The following is a 20361-nucleotide window of genomic DNA, read 5'->3' on the forward strand; positions in this document are numbered from 1 at the left end:
CGGTAACTTTGTTTTGTCAGTAAGAACAGAAAACAAGAAATCGAGCTGAATTTGTGTTTTTTTGTCCAAAATTTAAAAAAAAGAAAAAAAAACAAAAAAACGGCCTGTTTCTGGTTTCTGTCTGTGTCAAATGCATCGAAAAAACAAACGGTTAAAACCTACCCTGGTCTTGTTATCTGTCTGTCTATTGGTTGCCATGTCTTATGACGCATTTTCCCCTCCTAGCCAATCAGGTTGATTTTGTCACCCGGATAGTGTCGCGGGAACTGCCAAACACTCAAAGCACAACAAAGCAAGAAGGGGGACATTTCAACAAGTGTTCAGGTGAGAGAGCTGCCAGCTGCAAGCCGAGTCTTTCAGTGTGAGTTGTGTCGATACAAGACTAATAAAAGTTTAGTTCTTTATTCCGCCTGTAGTGGAGAGAATGTGCTTACCCATGTAGCCTAAGGTTTCTAGCTAAGGAGATAAATTGCGTGGTTTCTAATGGCTGTTGGAAAAACCCCGGAAGTAAGGCAATACTTTTCTTCAAAATACAAGTGGGGGCCGAAGTTAGTACACTCAATTGGAGGAAACATTATTTCATCAGAACAAATATATCATAAAACACCGTTTTCATTGGCATTCTCCTAGTGACATTAATTGAATTTGTACCAGGCTCTGCCTACCCTTATCTTAGTCAAAACTAAATTAGCTGTAGGTGTAAGTTAACGTACCGAATTTAAGTGTCTGTTTTAGTGGCCGGTCTCGTACGGCTTTATTTTGACATTTTGACCGGAAATGCCATTGTCTTACACTATGATATTGACACAGAAGCTAGGTGGTTGACAGCGACGTCTCGTTTTCTCTTGAATGTATTTTAAAATGCGTATCCCTAAAGATTTGTCATAAGACGCGTTAGCCAGCAGCATTTTATTTCAGTAAAACTTCACCTTTTTTTTTTTACGAATGGCTTACACTAGCGTCGTACGTCGCGGAGCAGTTTGGTTTAAGGGCGAATTGTTTTGAAGTGTTTGTTAACTAAGGAAATGAGAACTTGAAAGATGTGAATGTGTTGGTCCCTTAAATACGCATTTGAATGAATAGAAGACATTTCTGATGAAAGTTATTGAGGGGATGTTTGTTCTTTCTGATAACCAACTTGGGGGGGGGGGGGGGGGGGACAACAACAATGTTTTGTTGTCTGGCTTAGAATTGGTTGATATTAACAAAATCAAGTATAAGAGTTTTCCCAAAGTCCACCGTGCTGGTAATGTGGCACTATTTTGGGGGTTAGATTTTGGTGCTTTCATACAGAATTTTCTTAACTTTGGGGTGGGTGAGACTTCTGAATTCATTTTAAAGTATGCAATAACATTGGGTTTGAAATATGCTACACACATGAGACGCACGTCATTTCTTTCCTAAAATCCTATTTGCTTTTATGTCAGCTGTCTCTGGGTTCCCATTGGCTCATGGAGTTGACGGCGTCGCCATGTCTCACAGACTGACCAAGGAGGAGCTGGATGAAGAGTTTGAGCTCTTCTTGAAGGAGGTAATGTAACATTTTGCACAGGCTACTGTGGTACTGTTATCATGCTGTCCATTAAGGGTTGCATGAGTCGCGTAGTATGGAAAGAGTCATTCATCTGTAAACATGAATGTGCATTAACGTTGCTGTCTCCGTCTATTTGTTAAAATGAGAGAGAGAGAAGAGTGAAGAAGAGTTGATCCTTTTCTCCCACAGGCTGCATCAGTGAAGGATTTTGAAACGGGAGGCCTTAATTAATGACCTTCATGTGCTGCTGATACGTTTTCGCATCAGATATCCTTGAACGTTATTAGAGAGCAAATGTGGCCGCGTGTTTTTTTTTTTTTTAATAATATCTGACGGTGCACAAGTATTGAATGACAGGATGTTAAGTTGGCTCTCCAGTAAGCCAACATGCTGTATGTAGAGTTTGTACAAAGACTTTTGCTGGGTTTTAAATGAAATCAATCTTACTGGATGTTACCTTCTCTTATTTTAAAGTAACATGGAACATGGAAACAAAGGATGTCATGGTTTAATATGCACAGTCTTATCCTGAAGGCATCTCCCCGACTTAAACCCGATTCCCTGTCAGTCTATTTCAGATGACTCGGTGGATTTGTGCGGCTCTGACAAGCAGCCTGGCACTAGAAGCAGTCAGAAATCAGCCCAGAAACCGGCAGTGTCTTGGTGGCCAGATGACGAACACAGCGGTGGAGGGACAGGGAAAGGTAATAATGAGGAGAGGATTCTCCGTGATATAACATCCATCACGCTGGACATTTTAGCCTTTGTTAGCCCTGGTACCTTTCGGAATGAGAACGTGTATTGCAGTGGCTGCAGTTGGGTCTGTGTTCAAGCTCTGCAGTTCAGGGAGGAACTGACAGAGGACTTGGGCATATGTTATAAGATTTTACAACTGTAATTAACAGCTGGTGCCCATAAAAACAACCAAATAGAGGTCACCGGCTTGCTGGAGAATATCTAGAGAGAGAGAGAATTAGAGAATTAGCAAAATTAGAATTCCTCTTTTTATTGCTATAGATACATTATGTAAGAATTGATCTGCTTTTTATGTTGATATTTAGTATACTTGTACAGTAGTTAAATGTAAATTGTCTACATCCCAATCTGAAATCAGTGCCTTTGGTCTTTGTTATGTAGCCTGATGATAATTCAGTTTTAAAGGCCCTGAAAACACATTTTCTTAAACAGCTTCTTACTATGAGGGGTGGGTCCTACATGAACATTGTGCCAAATTTAACACGCTTATGATAACGCATCTGTCTGTGCACCAATCGGGATTCAACATTTGTATTAGAATCTGATGACAGCTTGTCGGATGTTTGGTTGATGTCAATCAAATTGGCGCATGACCACGTCCACAGTGAAACATCGTGATGGAATATGACATCGTTGTTGGGATTGGGGGAGGGTAGTTTAATTGTCACCTTCAAACACCTATCACAGATTTAAATGGACAATGCAATGTTGTTTACCCGATTTTTCTTCTTGCTGTCTGAAGTTGTCCGTGCAGAGACCTTTTATAAGCCTGTCCCCAAACCTCGCAGCAGTGCTCTGGATAAACTGGCTCAATTGGATAAGACCCGCAAAGATACAGTTTTGGAGGTTTTCCAAACTGCGGAAAGACACAGGACTCCATCTGATGACTCGCGCTCTGACAGTCCGAGCGGTCGCACTTATGAAAACCTCCAGTGTGTGTCAGGAGAGAGGAACCCTGATGAGACACACTCTAATGATACTCCACCAGCCAGCACTGATAGTCATTCCCAGGGGGACAGTGAAGATGGTAACTTCAACCCAAACCCTTTGGGTAGTGTCGCATTAGTCCCCTAGCAGTAGAGTGAGAAACACTAGCACCACTAGTTCTCCTAAGTTTTTTTTCGTTGTCTCTATTATGCTATTTAGTTTTTATTTTATATGTTAAAGTGCAAAGAGACAACTTTTCAAGCAGAAAACTTGTCTGTTGCCACTTTATAAAGTTATGGTTTTCCTGCTCGCCATGTAGACCCCAAGACTAATTGTCTTGTATGTTTACTTACTGATATATTAGATAGCAGATCATTCGTTCTGTCGTTGTCTATGTAAACATCAAAACAGGAATCATATGAGTTCACTTACTCCAAATTCACAGTGGAAGGATGTGTATATACAGCCAAAGACATTAGGTGGCGTGTTTTATTTCTTATCCATCTTAACATAAATGAGGACGCTTAAGTAAATATGACATGCTAAATGTTGAAATTCAGCATGTAGTTTATTAACAAATGAAAAAACGAGAGTTGGAAAGGTCAAAAGTCAAGTAAGTTATGACTGCACTGACAGATAGAAAGGAGAGGAAGGACATTCATTCTTAGAAAATGTCTATATTATAGACCAGCGGTTCCCGACCCCCATCGTGGGTCGCCAAAGCTCCACTGGGGGGTTGTGATGCCCTCTTGATTATAAGGGTGTAAGAAAAAATGTGTATATATGTATTAAATTAATTTCTCTGAAGAAGACAACTAAAATGAAGGGTTATTTTAGACGTTTATATCTTTATTTATTCATTATAAAGCCAGTCTCGCTTGGGTGGGGGGTGGTGGGGGTCGTCAGTTTATGTACAATGGTAAAATAGGGGTCCACTAAGAAAAAGGTTGGGAACCACTGATCATTGTCATACATCAAGGCTTGAGTCAAACACACATTGACTCAGGTCCCATCAACCGGTAATCACAATTAGTACCTACCTGCATGTTAGCAGTGTGTATATGAAGAACAGGTAAGTCTCCAGTGTTGAATAGCAGTTGGCACCAGATGAATAAATGCTCTAAAATAAATACCTGTAAATATAATCAATAGATTACATGTATAGATTAGATAACATAATCTGAGGTTGTTTAGGTCCACTCATGTGGCGTGACCTGACCTGCATTAACTAATGCAAGCTTCCCCTTTTTTTCTATTTTTTGTCCAGGACTGCTGGGATCTGGAAAGTCTTTCAGGAAGTCTTTCAGGAAGTCTCAGTCAATTCAAGAGGAGGACGAGGACCCAGGAGACACTGGTTGGAAGGAAGAAGGGCTGGAAGCATCTGCTCTCGTCGGTGGCAACACTGAGAGAGAGGGTGAGTCCTGGGCAACAGAGATGACCAGGGTGAGACCGTAGACTGTATATAAAGATGGCCGAGGCGTCTCCACCTCCTCCCGCTGTACAAAAAGGAAGCCAAAATATCCCAGATACGGCCGCTGCCATCTTGCTCTGGTGACATCATTTGGTGCAAGGTCCCGCCCATACACCCACTCGACCCAATTGCGAGCACACCCACAGTCAATCACAGCTGTCGATCATGAAGTGTTAGCATGATAAGAACTACCTAAAATGACAGAAAACATCTTTTGGGGAAAAAATTATTTGACATGTACTTTGATTTTGTAGTTTGGCCCATGTCCCATCTGCTAACATGAACTGCAGCCAGCCACCAGGGGGCGATTGAGACGTTTTGGCTTCACTTTTTTATATCTTTACATACAGTCCATGGGTAAGACTGACAGCTACTTTATTTTGTTGGGTCTCTATAAGTAATATTATAAAGACTACGGTCTAGACCTGCTCTATATTAAAAGTGCCCTGAGATAACATCTGTTATGATTTGCTGCTATTTAAATATAATAATTGAATTTTATTAAAAGCACATATTGACCAGCAGTTTGTCGGATGTTATAGAGCAATTAATACAACACTGGTTGTCGTCACAGAGGTGTTTTAGTTGTTTTTTTTAGGATGGAAGTATCACAGTTTTTGCTTTATATGTGTGCAGACTCAGTCATGGCACCGGCTGCGAACACGACCAGTATTGGCTTGGACACTCTGGAAGAAGAAGAGGAGAAGGCCAGGTTCTTTGCCCGGCTAGAGGCAGGGGCCTCATCAACTATAAATTACTCCAACCTGAACAGGGAAATGGACTCAACGAGCTCTACCATCGGTACTAACCTCAGGTACATAAACGGCCATGCTCTGATATTACACTCACTAAGCAGTAAAGGACAGAAGAAGTAGTCAGATCAGTTTCTTTGTCAGAAGCAACTAACTTGCAAATTAAGGTCGTGCTAGTTAAGGTCTGATTACTCCACCAGTGTTTTCATCTGGTGGAATCCACATGTTGCTTGTACAATTTACAGTACTTGGATGGTTCGGGCCTCAGGCAAGAACATTCTCGTATTCTTTTTTTCACACATCTTTTTTTTTTTTAATTGAATTTCATACACCATTCCCACCCCACAGCGAAACATCCCCCTACCCCCCTCCCCTCCCTGCTGTCCCTCAGATGAATGTACATCAAAGTGTACACAATGAAAGCCGTGATCAACACAAGGCACTTGGCAATGTGAAGTGAAATTGAGAAATGAAAAGCATTTGAGTTATAATGAGCTCATAATGCAACAGCAGCACGTCCAGGCCCGAAACGTCCAAGACCACATCCAGTGTGTCCAGGTGTGTGGAGGCTTTGTCACTGAAGTGTCAAGTCAATGCCAAAATACTTGTGCACACAACAAATAGAACTATATCGTTGAACCTTTCTCATATTTAAACCCCAGACTCATTCAGATTAAGGCTTTGTGATTGTTATTATGACAACAGGAGGCCCATTGTCTGAATCAAATTGCAACGGTCGATGTTGCCTGCCAGTAGTTGTCGCAGCATAAAGGGAGGTGGTGAATGTAATTTACTTTTCATCCAAAATCTGATGCTGCAGAATGGATGGAGATCATGAGGTTTTAATGTGTTTTTCTTATTTTTTTTGTGCAGGCTGTAAACGTCTGTTAGCCAGTAAAATGAAAACCACAGTATATAACAGTGTTTGCCTCTCTTTAGAATGCAGTAGAGTTTACAATTTTTCAGTTTGGCTGGTCTGATGCAGTGTCTTTGCTGCTGCTGCTTTGAATATCAGTGTTGTGACTGTAATGTAATGAGGATGGATATCCCTCCCTCCAGGAAGGCCAAGGAAGCAGTGGAGCAGAGTGATGATGATATAAGGAGGGCCAAAGCCGCTGAGACTATCAGAGAGTCTCCCGGTAAGAGTAATGAACCCTTGGCAAACCTCTCTTTCTCTGTTTTCTTTATCTCTGTCTCTGCGTGTCTCAATCAGATCTTTCTCTCTCTCAGCCTTGACAGGCTCTCCACATTACAGTGAGGATTTTGAGGATGAGGAGAATGGAAAAGAGCCACTGGAGGAGGTTTGTAGGTGAACTCTACACTGATTAAACTCAAATCCAAGTGATTTGAGCGTGGAAGTTCATTGTTGACCTTGTGACGAAATCATTTCAGCAAAAGGTCTGCTTTTTAAGTATTTTTAGAGCTTCTCATCTCATGACTCAGTCGTCCTCGTGTGACCTGAGCGTGGAACTTATTTGTGGGAAATCGTAACTTCTGTTTGTTGTTTAAGTTAAACAATTTTAAACAACCAATGGTATACATATAATCACATACACAGCAGCTAACGATGACAAACCACGGTGAGTTTGGTAAACGGTCATGTGGTTTGAGACCAATCAAATTCTTACCCTGTTAGGAGGAAGGGATGTGTCCAATACCGCATGTACAGTAGTTGACACCATATCTTGTAATTTCATGTATTCTTTTTAGTTAGTTAAAAACTGTAGCCAGATACTGGATTTTGAGTTTACTTGAGGCACCTCCATTTAATAATACCAACGAGCTGTTTCACATTAACCGTCTGTGCAGTGTGGCTGTGTGTAGATAACACTGTATCACGGCTAGTTCACGAGTGGTTAGGGGGGGAAAAAAGCCTCACATAATTCCAACAACAGAGCTGCCATATTGCCTTCTGAACTAAATCAAGTTCACCAGCTCACTTTTGCTTTGTATTCTGCTCTGCTGAAATCACTGTGAAAAAAAAACAGATTACTGTAAATGAAACTTTGTCAGACGAGCACAGGTGGGTAAAAGCAGGTCAACATGGGAGAAGTAGTATCTTCGGACTGCAACGCGCTTGATATTAGCTGCCCCAGAGCTGCAAACGGTCAATAACATTTGAGCTTCATATCACAAACCGACGTCTTGCTACACAATTCAGTAATTCATGCTGTTGTCTGTTTTTCAGAAGTCTAAAATGTCTCCAATTCTTGCCAAAGGTAAGAGGAAAAAGAGATGATGTGTCGCTGAGGCTGTGAATGGGTGTGTGGAGGAATACAATCTTTCAGTGGAATGGAGTTTGATGGCTGATAAAGTCTCAGAAGCCTGAGGCAAACAAGCTGTACAAAGCCTTTATACCATTAGATAATAAAGCACTACTGTGGAAACATGTTAATCATACTTACAATGGCCTCACTACCGACAACAACAACAACAACAGCGTGTATGTGTGGCTGCCCACTCTGTCAGTAAACAGCATATGAATTAGTTCTTCACTGCTATACCGCTCTCACACCGACTTAACTCTCGTCTCAGTTTCCCTCTATGATTCCCTGGATGACACCAGTGGAGAAGACCGAAGAAGGGACACAGCAGGGTCACTGGACAGAGGTAACGCACTGCTTTCCATTTCGCAGAATAAATACGCCATACGTAACCGCAAACGGCAAACTGTTGTTTGGATTTTCCCACAATAAATCATTCAGCTTCCGATTGTTTATCATCAGACAAATCCAACGGGGACTACACGAGTCAGTGCAGTTTCCCCACAAGATCATTTTAGTTCAGTCTTGCCGTGTTTTTGACAGAGAGTACACTAAATTTGCTTTCTGTACAGGCCAGTATGTGCAGAGTGGAGGCTCAGAGATGGAGGCTCTTCATGAGGCCTACAGACAGATCCATATTGTGGAGGATTCAGATAACAATCACCATTATCCATCTCTGGAAGGGAGGGGGAGGATCAGCAGCGTTGTGTCTCCGTCCTCCCCTCCTCGACATGCCAGACAGTCGCACCAGCCTGCTTCCACTAACGAGTCAGGTCAGACACTGCTATCCTATAAACAGTATTTCTCTGTCTGTCTGTATATTCACTGGTCTAACTGGAGGAATGACAAAAAAAGGTGCATCCCAGTTAAGGGGCTGACTCCTCTGAAGTCTGTATTTAATGATCGAATGCATCATAAGGCTTCAAAAATACTGTCTCATGTCTGCGTTGTCCTCTAGAAGCATCTGAGAAATAGCAGCAGCCTTCTTTTTCCCACTTTTGGAATCCTTTACAGCTGTCAGTACCCACAATATGTCTCGCCCTGGTTAATTCTTTAATGATACATTCAGGCAGTCCTTGTCACCTCCTAAAGTCGTCAAGTCACTGGTAAATATCGCATAAACTGAACCAATGAAAATACCTCCTCAAAAACCATCACCTCCGCTGTTTCTGGACACGTTTCCATCACCCCATAGAAGTCATTTCAGTTGAAATTGGTGTACTTGAGACCCTAAACCCCAGATAACACTCTTGGTAAGATCATGTCATTGGGGTGAAGGCACAGGTTCAGCATACTAGCCGTCAGTTGTCCAAAGGTGTCCTCCACAGTCTTTTGCAGCCCCAGAATGGGACACATTCCACTGTGCCGAGGTGTTTGCCAATACCAAGCTAGTGACAGGACGTCGGAGAAGCATGTCGAGTAATTATTTTGTGTGTGTGTGTGTGTATCTAGAGCTACCCACTGCAGAGGAGTTGATGAGACCCATCCGGCCAGAGAGGGACCACATCCGTGGCTTCACCCTCCAGCCTGTCAGGTTAGGACTGCAAAATCTTTCTTGGAATTTGGAAGAGACTGTCAGTTGTTTGTTGATTATTTTGATTGTGCACTGGTTGGTCTCACTGTTGCATGTAATGTCAAATGACAAATTTGGGGACATTTTTGCCTGTAACCACAGATATCTGGCATTGCTGATTAGCCTCAGAAGTTCATTAATTAATTAACTCAACTTTTATTTATACAGTGTCATCTAATTTGTCTTTTACATAGGTTCCCTTTGTGTGCAGTACAATAAAATAAGACATTTACATCTAACAAAATGGGCATGATAAGTATAATAATAGATAAATATAATAAAATATAAAAAGGTATAATGGTCAAAGAATAAATGAGACATCAGCAGTAAACCATTTACTTAAATAAAACATGGGGGGCAAGCCTAGTTATTATGAAGCTCATACTGTTATGTATAACACGTGATGCTAGACCATTGCGTATAAATATCCCAGGATTGTCAACTAGAAGCTGAGGGAAACTGTTAATAACAGTAGCAGTTAAGTTTTAGTGTTGTTTTCTCTTTGCATTTTCTGATTGCAGTGCTGTAGAACTTGACCAAGAAAAGACATCCCATTCCTCGGAAAGGTCTTTCCCAGATCTGACTTCTCCAGAGACACAACTGAAGCGACTAGGAAAGGCTGACCCCGTTGCAGGGATAAAAGGAGCCAGGGGATCAACTAGCCACCCGTCCAGCTCCCCAGACCCTCCCGACCACAACCTGACATGGAGCATCAGACAGGAAGTAGATAGGCTGATGCAGGATCAGAACAAATATTCTTCTGGCACGTCCTCTCAGGCTGGCAAAGCTAATAAACAACCGGTGAGGCAAACTTAAAACTTATATCCATTTCAGCAGTGCTTGGAATTGTGGTTGTATCAGAGAGCCCACTTAAAGTAGCAGTTCTCTCAAAAGAAAATTCCTAATTTACCTATTATGCTTTTTCTTATTTTCTGTGATATATATATGTATGTATGTATATATATATGTATATATGTATATGTCTATATATATGTGTATGTATATATGTATATGTATATGTGTGTATATATATGTATGTATGTATGTATATATATATGTATATATGTATGTATGTGTATATATGTATATATATGTATATATGTATATATATGTATGTATGTATATATATGTATGTATGTATGTATATATATATGTATATATGTATGTATGTGTATATATGTATGTATGTGTATATATGTATGTATGTATATATATGTGTATATATGTATATGTATATATGTATGTATGTATATGTCTATATGTATGTATATATATGTATGTATGTATATGTATGTATGTATATATATATGTATGTATGTATATGTATGTATGTATATGTATATATATGTATGTATATATATATGTATGTATGTATATATATGTATGTATATATATATGTATGTATATATATGTGTATATGTATATATGTATATATATGTGTATATGTATATATGTATATATGTATGTATGTATATATATGTGTATATGTATATATGTATATATATGTGTGTGTATATATGTGTATATGTATATATGTATGTATGTATGTATATATGTATATGTATATATATGTGTATATGTATGTATATATATATATGTGTATATGTATATATGTATATGTATATATATGTGTATATGTATGTATATATATATATGTGTATATGTATATGTATGTATATATATATATATGTGTATATGTATATATATATATAATGTTACACTGTTGGATAGTCATTTTAAATGTTGCCAAATAATGAGATAAACCTATGTAAAAGTAAGTAAGCTTTTAGGTATTTTGAGCATCAAACCTAATATTTAGCAAAAACGGCAAGCATGTGGACACATTTTTTTTTTAAGCCAGAAAAACACATCCACCGCACTAATGTCAAGAGCATCATTATGTTCCATGTTTTGTAACACACTACTACATAACCATTATGAACATCTTTCCCCAGTCCTCCACCGTTTCTCGTCCCTCTGCGTCTTCAGTGAGGAAACTCACTGTGGCTCCTGGGAGAGGCCGGAGAGTGGAGGGGACAACGGCAGTGACTTCCAGGCCAAGTAGAACTGCTCCTACAGCCAAAACCCAGCCTTCTGTTTCTTATCCTCTGCAGCGTCCACGAGAAAAAGCCAAATTTACAAAGAGCCAAGAAAAAGACGACTACACAGGTTATTAGTGGCACACAGACACAAAATCTCAAGTCATTAAATTGCTTAGATACTTTAAGATAAGGCTCTGTGTTTCTGATGATACTACTATAAATTGTGCCATAATACAAATGCTGCATGTACATTTATTTTTGTTTGATCTCTTTTGTCAAAATGCCGTGGCATGGTCTGGAATCAGTGTGTGTTATGTTTGGAGCTGTGTGTTTTGTTTGTTTGTTTGACTAGCAGAGCCAGGTCCGAAGACGAGCAGTGAGCTGGTGGCATCTGTTCAGTCCTTAGTGGCTGTCCTGCAGCAGCAGATAGACACCAGCAGTCACCCGAATGCTGCAGACACACAGGAAGTCAGAGGTCCTCGAGAAACCAGACTGATGCATCAACTTCCAAAAGCAAAAGTAAGAAAACACTTTTTTGCTGTTTACAACTGTGTGGAAATTGGAGGACCATTGTTCCCGTAAAGATGTTATGGTGCTGTTTTAGTTGGACAAGTGTGAGTAAAAAGAGACTTACTTAGTTTGCACATCACTTTGGTATTCTGAGACGAATTCCAAAGCTTTACAGACCTGCGCTCTATTATCTTAGGTTTGATTTCTCCACAGTGCAGTTCAGTGTTAATGTCTGACTTGCAGAAGGCGGAGGAGGAGGAGGAGGAGGAGGAGGAGGAGGAGGACAGCTCTCTGGTGGAGGGGCTGAGAGTCCAGCTGGCTCAGAAAGAGAAGGAGCTGCAGGTGATGAAGGACGGAACAGAGGAACTCAACTCACTCAGACAGCAGAACTACTTACTGCAAAGCAAGGTGCACAGACGCACTCGCAACACAGCACATTTCAAAACAAAACGCTTTGTAGCATAAATGCACTACTGACATTCACAGTCTATGCGTTTACTACACTGTGATTAAGAGCGGTTGGCAGTAGACTCTTTCATTTGTCTTTGGCTGACTGCTACCTATTATTTTATTTAAAAAATAAATGAAATCTGTGATGTGGGAAAGAACTCTTAAGCTTCCAAACAAATCTAAGCTGCCGTGGTGATTTTAAAGGATTCTTATTGTAGCGCTTGTAGCATGTACTGTGTAGCTGTACTGAATGTAGATAAAAAATAGGTCGTTTCCGATTCGCAGGTGGTCAATATTGAAGGACTAGATGCAAAAAAAACAAAAAAACATCAATATGTAGTAAATAAGCTGTGTTTTTGTCACTCCTCAGCTGCGAAGTGCAGAAGAAGCCAGTCAGAAGAAGAGGTGGCCCGAGGCCACCGACTCTGCCACAGAGGAAAAGCTCCAACAGATGAAGAAAGAAATGAACGAGCAGGAGACGCTCATAAAAGGATACCAACAGGTTTGTTTCCCTTTAATACTTTACTCTTACTGTGATTGTCTTCAATTCAATTCTATTTATATAGCGCCAAATCACAACAAAAGTCATTTCATGACACTTTACAAATAGATATAGCAGATCTAGACCATAGTCTAGAGGCACCAGTAGTAACCATAGCAATAACACCTTCTATAATAACAGAACTAAAAATGACTAAAAATAACAGGCCCGTGGCGGCAGCAGCCAGGCGTACAAGGACCACGATCCACAGGGACCTGCGAGACGCGAAAGTACAAAGAAACTCCGGGGGAAGATATTAAGTTAGTAACATGAATGTGTAAAGAGGGAGAGGAGGAAAGCTCAGTGCATGATGGGAAGTCCTCCAACAGTCTAGGCCTATAGCAGCATAACTAGGGGGCTGGTCCAGGCCGGCCTGTATTTCCAAGACTCTGATGCAGACAAGAAGTCACTTTCACCACAGCCGTGATTCAAGTAGTGTTTTCCAGCTGTAGCAACTTCTGGTTTCGATGGGCACACCATCAAACTCGGTCGACAATGTGGCATTGACGAGAGTTCGTGTCCTCGTTGCTGTGTCAGCGGCGTTTTTTAATATTTGTGCATTGTATCGCAGTAAAACTAAGGTTGTTTTCCAGGAGAATGAGAAGCTGTATTTGCAGATGAAGGCCCAGCAGGCCAAGAGTAAAGCCAACGAGGAGGCCATGTTTAATGAAAACCAGAGGCTGCTGAATGAGCTGGCTTTCACGAGGTGGGTTCAGTAAAGGTGTGCCTATCAGATTTTTATTTTTCCCAGAAATGTTTGTATTCTGTGTGGTCTCGTTCCATCGTCACCAGGGAGCAGCTGAATAAAACCTCTGGGCACGTGAGAGATGTCTGCTTGATGGATCACACTCAACGCATCACAGACTTGTTGGCGCAAATAAATGCAGTTCAGGTAATTGCCAGAATCACCGAAACGCTGTTTACTTGTAAGTTTCCGTTTCAGGCCCCCTCACTGTCCGTAGGGATATGTTTCTGTGTGCAGAGGAACGAGGCCAAGCTGTCCGAGGACATTCACAGACTGAAGCAAGAAAAGCAGGCCCTGGAGGTAGACCTGCAGCTCATGAAGAAAGAGAGAGACCTCGCTAGAGCTCAGGCCGTGTCTGCCTCAGGTAAAACTGGAGAAAGGACAGTGCTAGTGGCTAGTGGTGGAATTTAAATCCCAAAGAACACTGATAAGAATGAAGGTCCCTCTAATCTTTCAACATCCAAGACCTTTACACTAATGCTTAAGTGATAGTTTGTGTTTATGTGTCAGGTGACAAGACTTTTGAGATGCGTGCGTTGGAGAGCAAGCACGGAGAGGAAGTGGCGGCCCTGGAGAAGAAGCTGCAGTGGTACGCCGAGAACCAGGAGCTGCTGGACCGAGACGCCGGCAGACTGAAGGCCGCTACAGCTGAGATACAGCAACTCAAAGAGCAGGTTGAGGCCGTCCCGCCGTCACATTCTGTTTCTGTACTATAGCTCATTTCATTTACCGTCAGTCAATTCATTGCATTTCTGTCCATCAGTACATATTTCAGTACAGTATACCAATATAATATTTTAAACTGAACCACACTGATCTTTGAATGGAGAGACATTTTCTGCAGAAGACTAATATTGTTTTGTACTGCAGCCAGCCACCGGGGGGGGGGGGGGGGGGGGGGGGGGTGATCAAGACGTTTTGGCTGTCTGCACTGGCAAAGTTACAGCATGTGTTTTACTCACGCATAACTGCAGCTCTACGGTCAGCTGCACGCCTTCATTCATTCCATCTCTCGTCCAGAAGAGAGTTTTTTATATATATGTATATATATATGTATATATATGTATATATATATATGTATATATATGTATATATATACATATATATATGTAACTGCGGTTCTATTAATTGTGGATTGTGAGACGATTTCCTCTGGGGTGATCTGGAAGCATTAAATATAACACTCCCCACCTCCTGAGAGTTGATGTCTGTTTTGATGAGTCTTAATAGCTGCCCGTGGCCCAGATCAGGATAGGGCGTAGTGTTGCCTTGTACTTTGGGGGAATGAAGTACAGGGCAAAGTCTGCTGACTGCAGTTTATCGCGTGGGCATCAACCCGCGAGGCTGCAGCTGCTAAAGGAACGGAGGCCTTGTAGCGTCAGCCGCGATGTGGGGCAGAGGGCGTGCTGAAAGCCAGGTTCAGTTCAATGTTGTGGGAAATAACAGGTCGTCTCCATTTCAGGTAGAGAAACTGAAAATGGATGTGGGCAAAAGAGGCAAGGCCAAAGAGAAAACGGCGGACACGAAGAGGACGCAGGACCTGGAGCGACAGGTTTCTCACACAAACAAAACAAACAAACAAACAAGCTAACTGGTCCAACTTGTTACACTCCCTTATTTTAGTTCAGTGTCCCTTCATTGTTGAAGAGCCTTTCTCTTTTTACCAGGTGAAGGAGCTGGAGCAGATACTAAGACGGAGAAACCCAAACTCCCTGTGTGCTCTGATCTACGCTGCCGGTCAAGAGGACGTGGAGGCCGCCAAGACGCCACCGCCCAGCCGGATCAGTGCCCTGCTGGAGCGCAGGATTCAGCGTCTGGAGGCTGAGCTGGAGAGTCACGATGAGGAGGCCAAGCGCAGCCTGCGGGCCATGGAGCAACAGTTCCACCGGGTCAAGGTACAACTAAAGCCAACACAGCAGTCCAATGCTAATGCCGTTACTTCCACTGTAACTATAACCAGGGCCTGTATTTATCACAACTTTACCCGCTCTCGTAGCGACGTTCACGAATGTGCTTTAAAAGTAGATTTTTGACATGAACATACAGAAATGCTTGTGTGCATTGCTTAGCTCCGCTATGAGCAGCAGATCTCAGAACTGGAGCAGCAACTGGAACAGAGACGTCAGCTGGAAGCGGCAAACTCTGCGGCTGGGGCCGAGCCGTGCTCGTCACAGGTTGGAACGCTGGAGGAAGAGCTGCGGCGTGTGAAGGAAGCCCACCGGGAGAAGGAAAAGTCACTCCAGGACCAGATCGAGCCTCTCCAGCAGCAGCTCAAACACAAGGTTGGTGCTACCCAGGTTATTAAAATGCAGTGTTTTAGCCTTACTGCTGCTCTCAGGCAAGTTTTAGACAGAAATGTGGGATTCTTTGCTCTGGACGTTTCAAATATTGCACTACGTGTGATTAAGCAAAGCCAAGGACAGAAAAAGGAAATCCTACTTGCCTGTACAAACTGATGCAACCACCCCCCCCCCCACCCCAGGCCCAGCCAAGTCCAGGCCGTCACCAGCGCCAAGCCGAGGCAGCGTTTGGTGTCCGGATAGAGCGGCTGAACCACGAGCTCGCCACCAAGACACGGACCATTCAGGAGCTGAGCCGCACTGTGGAGAGGCTGCAGAGGGAGAGGAGGAACATGCTGTCTGTCCCCGCCCCGCGACCAGAGCGACAATCGGGCCCGGCCAAAACACCCTGCTCCGCTACTGCGGGGGAAGAAACGTTTCCAGCTACTCACCACGAGAAGACTTACCAGCCCACTGTCTTTGCAGGTATGGCTGTGGACGTTTTGTTAAGGTCTTTCTAAACCGCCCCCTTTACTTAAACTAGGAGCCCCCTGGACTTCAAACTACAACATATAAACCCAAACCGAATGTCAAGCAATGCAGAAACCATGATCTCAGGTTTCCTTACATATATGGTCTTCAAGCTCAGTCCGAGCTGTCTTTAGTCTTTTTCTTGTCTCGACGCTCCTATAAAATCAAACTTGTTTAATATTGTCGGAATGGACAAGAATTGCTGCGGTAATAATGACTTGACACAGATGTTTAATGGGATACAACGATGAAGTGATGACAGTTTTTTTTTTACCCAAAAGGTCAAAGGTCACCTTCACTGTGACGTCATGCTGTCAGGAACAGAAGGAGAGATCGTGACCGTATTTCACAGTTGGTTGGACACTGAAAGGTCAAAGGTCACTGTGACCTCAAAATAGGTTTTTAGCCATATTTGAAGAGTGAATCGGGCGACTCAGATGTCACACACACACGTTGACTGGGATGACGCAATGAGTAAACAATGACTAGCACGGTACAGGTTTTCCTCCATCTTGTCCATTCTGCCTTTCACTTCCTGCTTCATTCTGAATTTGGAGCATCATCAGAATCACATGACTGCAAACAACGTATTGAGAGCTAATCGTGATCCAGGGAGTGAGCGAGTGAGTTTCACCTACAGCTCATAGAGAGGCTTTGCATCTAAAAATGGCAGGAGAAAACAAAAGCAGCTAGATTTTGTGTAGCCATACGTAATACTACTTCATGCCTATGTACTGTCTACCATGCCTGGGGGAGCCTCAGTTTATGCCATTGCTATAGGTGAAGGCATGAGCGAACATTTGAATCTTCCATTGTATTGTTGCGTCTTCTTGACAGGCAGTCATATCTCAGAGGTTCTGCAGGAGAACGAGGCTCTGAAACAGCGTCTGGACCTGCTGGAGCTGCAGACCCAGCAGGAAAAGGATGCACTAAAGGCTGCTGCTGTACGAGCAGCGGAGGAGCTGTGTAGGTGTGTGTGTATAAGTGTGAACACATTTTCCACAGAGCATGGATGTGATGAAATAACCAAACGTAATGTGACGTGTTAGGCTGAAGGAGGACTCCGCAGAGCAGCTGTCCTCTTTGAAAGCAGAACACCTTAGGGTGTTGGACCAGCTCCGTGCCACCCATGCCCTGGAACACTCGTCCTCAAAGGTCGCTGAGCTGGCCAATAAGCTCAACACCCAGGAGGTACTGCCTCACTAAGCAACCAGTCTTATGTCAACAGGAAGTCTTGAAAATGACCCTGTTGCTTTAACCTTCACATTTAATTGCAGATAACGGTGAAACATTTGCAGGACGAGCTGAGAGAGCTGCAGGGAGCTAAAGACGAACTGACGATATCCAGGACCCGAGAGAACGCTCTGCAGAAGCAGGTTGTTGTTTTTCTAGTCTTTTTTTAATGCAAGAAACATTGAATTGCAGAGTCACTAAAAAGGCTATTTCGCTTATTTTTTTTTATGTTTGATACATGTTTTGTCATTGATTTTATAATGAGCAAATAAAAACCGCAGCCCTAGCGACGTGACTGACTCGACGTAGTAGAATGATTTCTCCAACTTTTTCACATCAAGGACCCCTAAACTGACACAAATTAGACCACAGACCCCCATTTGCTAAGATTTTGTCCAAGTGTCCCCCATCTGACAGGGTTTTTGCTTTTAGATGTTTTATTACAGAAAGTGTATGACCAAGGTAGTCATACATTCGGTCATTGTGTTACTTACTTTTTGCTGGGGAACCCCCTGGATCCTCCTAAAGGACCTTAGGGGGTCCCCACACCCTACTTTGAGAACCACTGCCCTAGAGCAGCATGAAAGTGAGGAGCGCTCACTCTGCAGCTACTTCTGGGGACCGAAATCCCCAGTACATATGCAAAAATTGGGTGCCTGAGTTGCAATGCAGGATTATACATTGCATGGCTCAAAACGTGTGTCTTCTGGATTAGATTTTTTCCCAGCAGCATATACTCCCCACTCCAAGCCTAGCTTCTACTCCTTTTGTAACTGAATGTAGTCTGAAAGGCTGAATTGCATCTGTTTCTGTGCTGGACAGCACATTTCGTTAAACCAAGATAAGAAGTGCATTATTTTGTTTTCTCATCATTTTAACATTGGAGTCACTTTGTGTTTAGCTGACAGTACTGCTGAAGGAGCTGAAGGAAGCTAAAGAAGCTCAGAGCCCAGAGGTGAAACTCCTGTGTAGCCTGGAGACGAAGATCGTCAACATGGAGCTCCGACACCAGCACAGAGAGAAAGAGCTGCACGAGGTACGCAGGAATGTTTTAAAGGCTCAGGGCCACCAACTTGCTTGATACTTTAAGGCAAATCATTTTTGAGGTACTTTGGGCCATTTTGGAGTTCTTCTCTTGAGCCTTTTCCACTACAGGAACTTGAGGACCTGTAGGCTGGAGTTTCCCCATGACCCTTGAATCTGTAGGAACCTGTTCTCTAACCTGAACACCATTGAAAAGGAGACACTGGGGACCAACGTAGTCATTATTAGGCAAGACCGTCAAGATTGTTGAATTAAAACAGGTTCCGCCCACTGTACGACTTCGACAAAGTGGAGTAAAAAGTACTTCCACACCACTGAATAGCCGGCCCAGAGCCCTCTCTCTATGCTCCATACCATCTATGATCCCATCAGCATGCTGATTCTCTCCTGTATTACAAGACGAGGAAGTGACGGTGAAGAAATGGGGAGGAAATAAAGTCTAGCTAGATGCAGCGGGTGGTGGAGGTTCCCCCGCTACTGTCCTGCGTTATTAATTGCAAAGATGACAGACTGGCCAACCTCAGTAACTCTCCATCCCTCTCCTTGCAGGTCATTGTTGGGTCGCGGCAGACGGCGGAGGCTGATCAGCAGTCAGAGGTGGAGCGCTGGAGGCGTCTGGCTCAGGACAAGAGCAGAGAGCTGGAGGCTTTCCAACTGGAGCTGGACTCCATCCTGGACATCCTGAGACATCTCCAAAGACAGGGAGTGGTCCTCCCCACTTAATGCACAGATGAGGCTTGACTGATGCGTGTCAGTGAAAGATGGTGCTGATAATTGTGTAGTGAAGCCAAAGATAGACGAGGTAAGCAATAGTCAACATCTCAGCATTAGAATTGGTTCAGGTGAAGGGCTTCCATTGACAGCCATTACAGAAAATGAGTCAATACCCAATGTTAACACATACAAACTGTTGGGATTCAGACAGAAAATGCAAAAAAATGTCTTTGTACACATACTGTACCGGTTTCTCATTTTTGTGTTTATATGTTGTAGCTAGTTTCAATTTTTTATTTAAATTATTGTAACTTATTTTAGGTGTAGTGAAAAATAAATGTCTTAACTATGATAACTTGTATTACTCCTTTCATACACTCCCCCAATCCTGACAGTGTCAACTTTTTAAGTCATCTAATTCACTTCACCCCTAACCCACAGGATTTATTATATCAATACTCTACTGAAGACTGAGGGGTAATATTTACTAAAGACTTGTAGCTCTTTTTGGGTGCTAAATTATAGAAAAGGCGACCGCACATAGGATGCTAATTTGTGCATATACATATTTGCAAAAGTGAAGCCAAAACATCTCAATCACCCCCCCTGTGAGAACTTGAAAAAAACGTAATGTATTTGGAACGGAGCTTGCAATGAGTCAGTTTGCGGATGACGCCACCCTATTCCTCAATAGCCAAAAAATGTGAACTGCGGTCTATTCATGAACGGGCACAAAATGTAATTTATTATATACCTGTCAAAACCGTGATGAAATACCTTTTTATAGATCAGAAGGAACGTGAGCTGCTTAATTTTACAAACAAGTAGATGAATGTAAACCCTAATGCGTGGTTACCAAGAGATCTATCCATTTTTCGGTAGAACACACATTTGGCAGGAACTGTTGTTGGGAATGTTCGGTCATACCAGTGAAAACAAACAAACAGCACTACCAGAAGGAACCACAGCTTTAAGACTTGTCAAGCTATAGGAAG

General features: G+C 42.5%; 1 protein-coding gene across 1 annotated transcript; it reads left to right on the top strand.

The window, feature by feature from the left end:
* Window positions 1-1211: 1211 nt before the first annotated feature.
* Window positions 1212-19721, top strand: cep162 (centrosomal protein 162). Its single transcript, XM_070911801.1, has 29 exons — window positions 1212-1311; window positions 1428-1531; window positions 2103-2238; window positions 4485-4631; window positions 5325-5502; window positions 6500-6579; window positions 6671-6741; window positions 7629-7659; window positions 7976-8050; window positions 8277-8477; window positions 9157-9238; window positions 9799-10078; window positions 11233-11446; window positions 11672-11838; window positions 12103-12237; window positions 12650-12781; window positions 13414-13526; window positions 13613-13712; window positions 13803-13929; window positions 14076-14239; window positions 15028-15117; window positions 15233-15460; window positions 15635-15847; window positions 16048-16330; window positions 17213-17345; window positions 17425-17566; window positions 17653-17751; window positions 18510-18644; window positions 19202-19721. Exons 2-29 carry the CDS (start codon window positions 1472-1474, stop codon window positions 19373-19375), a joined length of 3990 nt encoding a protein of 1329 aa, XP_070767902.1. The 5' UTR covers window positions 1212-1311; window positions 1428-1471; the 3' UTR covers window positions 19376-19721.
* Window positions 19722-20361: the final 640 nt, after the last annotated feature.

Source organism: Enoplosus armatus, chromosome 9, assembly GCF_043641665.1.
Source record: "Enoplosus armatus isolate fEnoArm2 chromosome 9, fEnoArm2.hap1, whole genome shotgun sequence".
Taxonomy (NCBI): Eukaryota; Metazoa; Chordata; class Actinopteri; order Centrarchiformes; family Enoplosidae; genus Enoplosus; species Enoplosus armatus.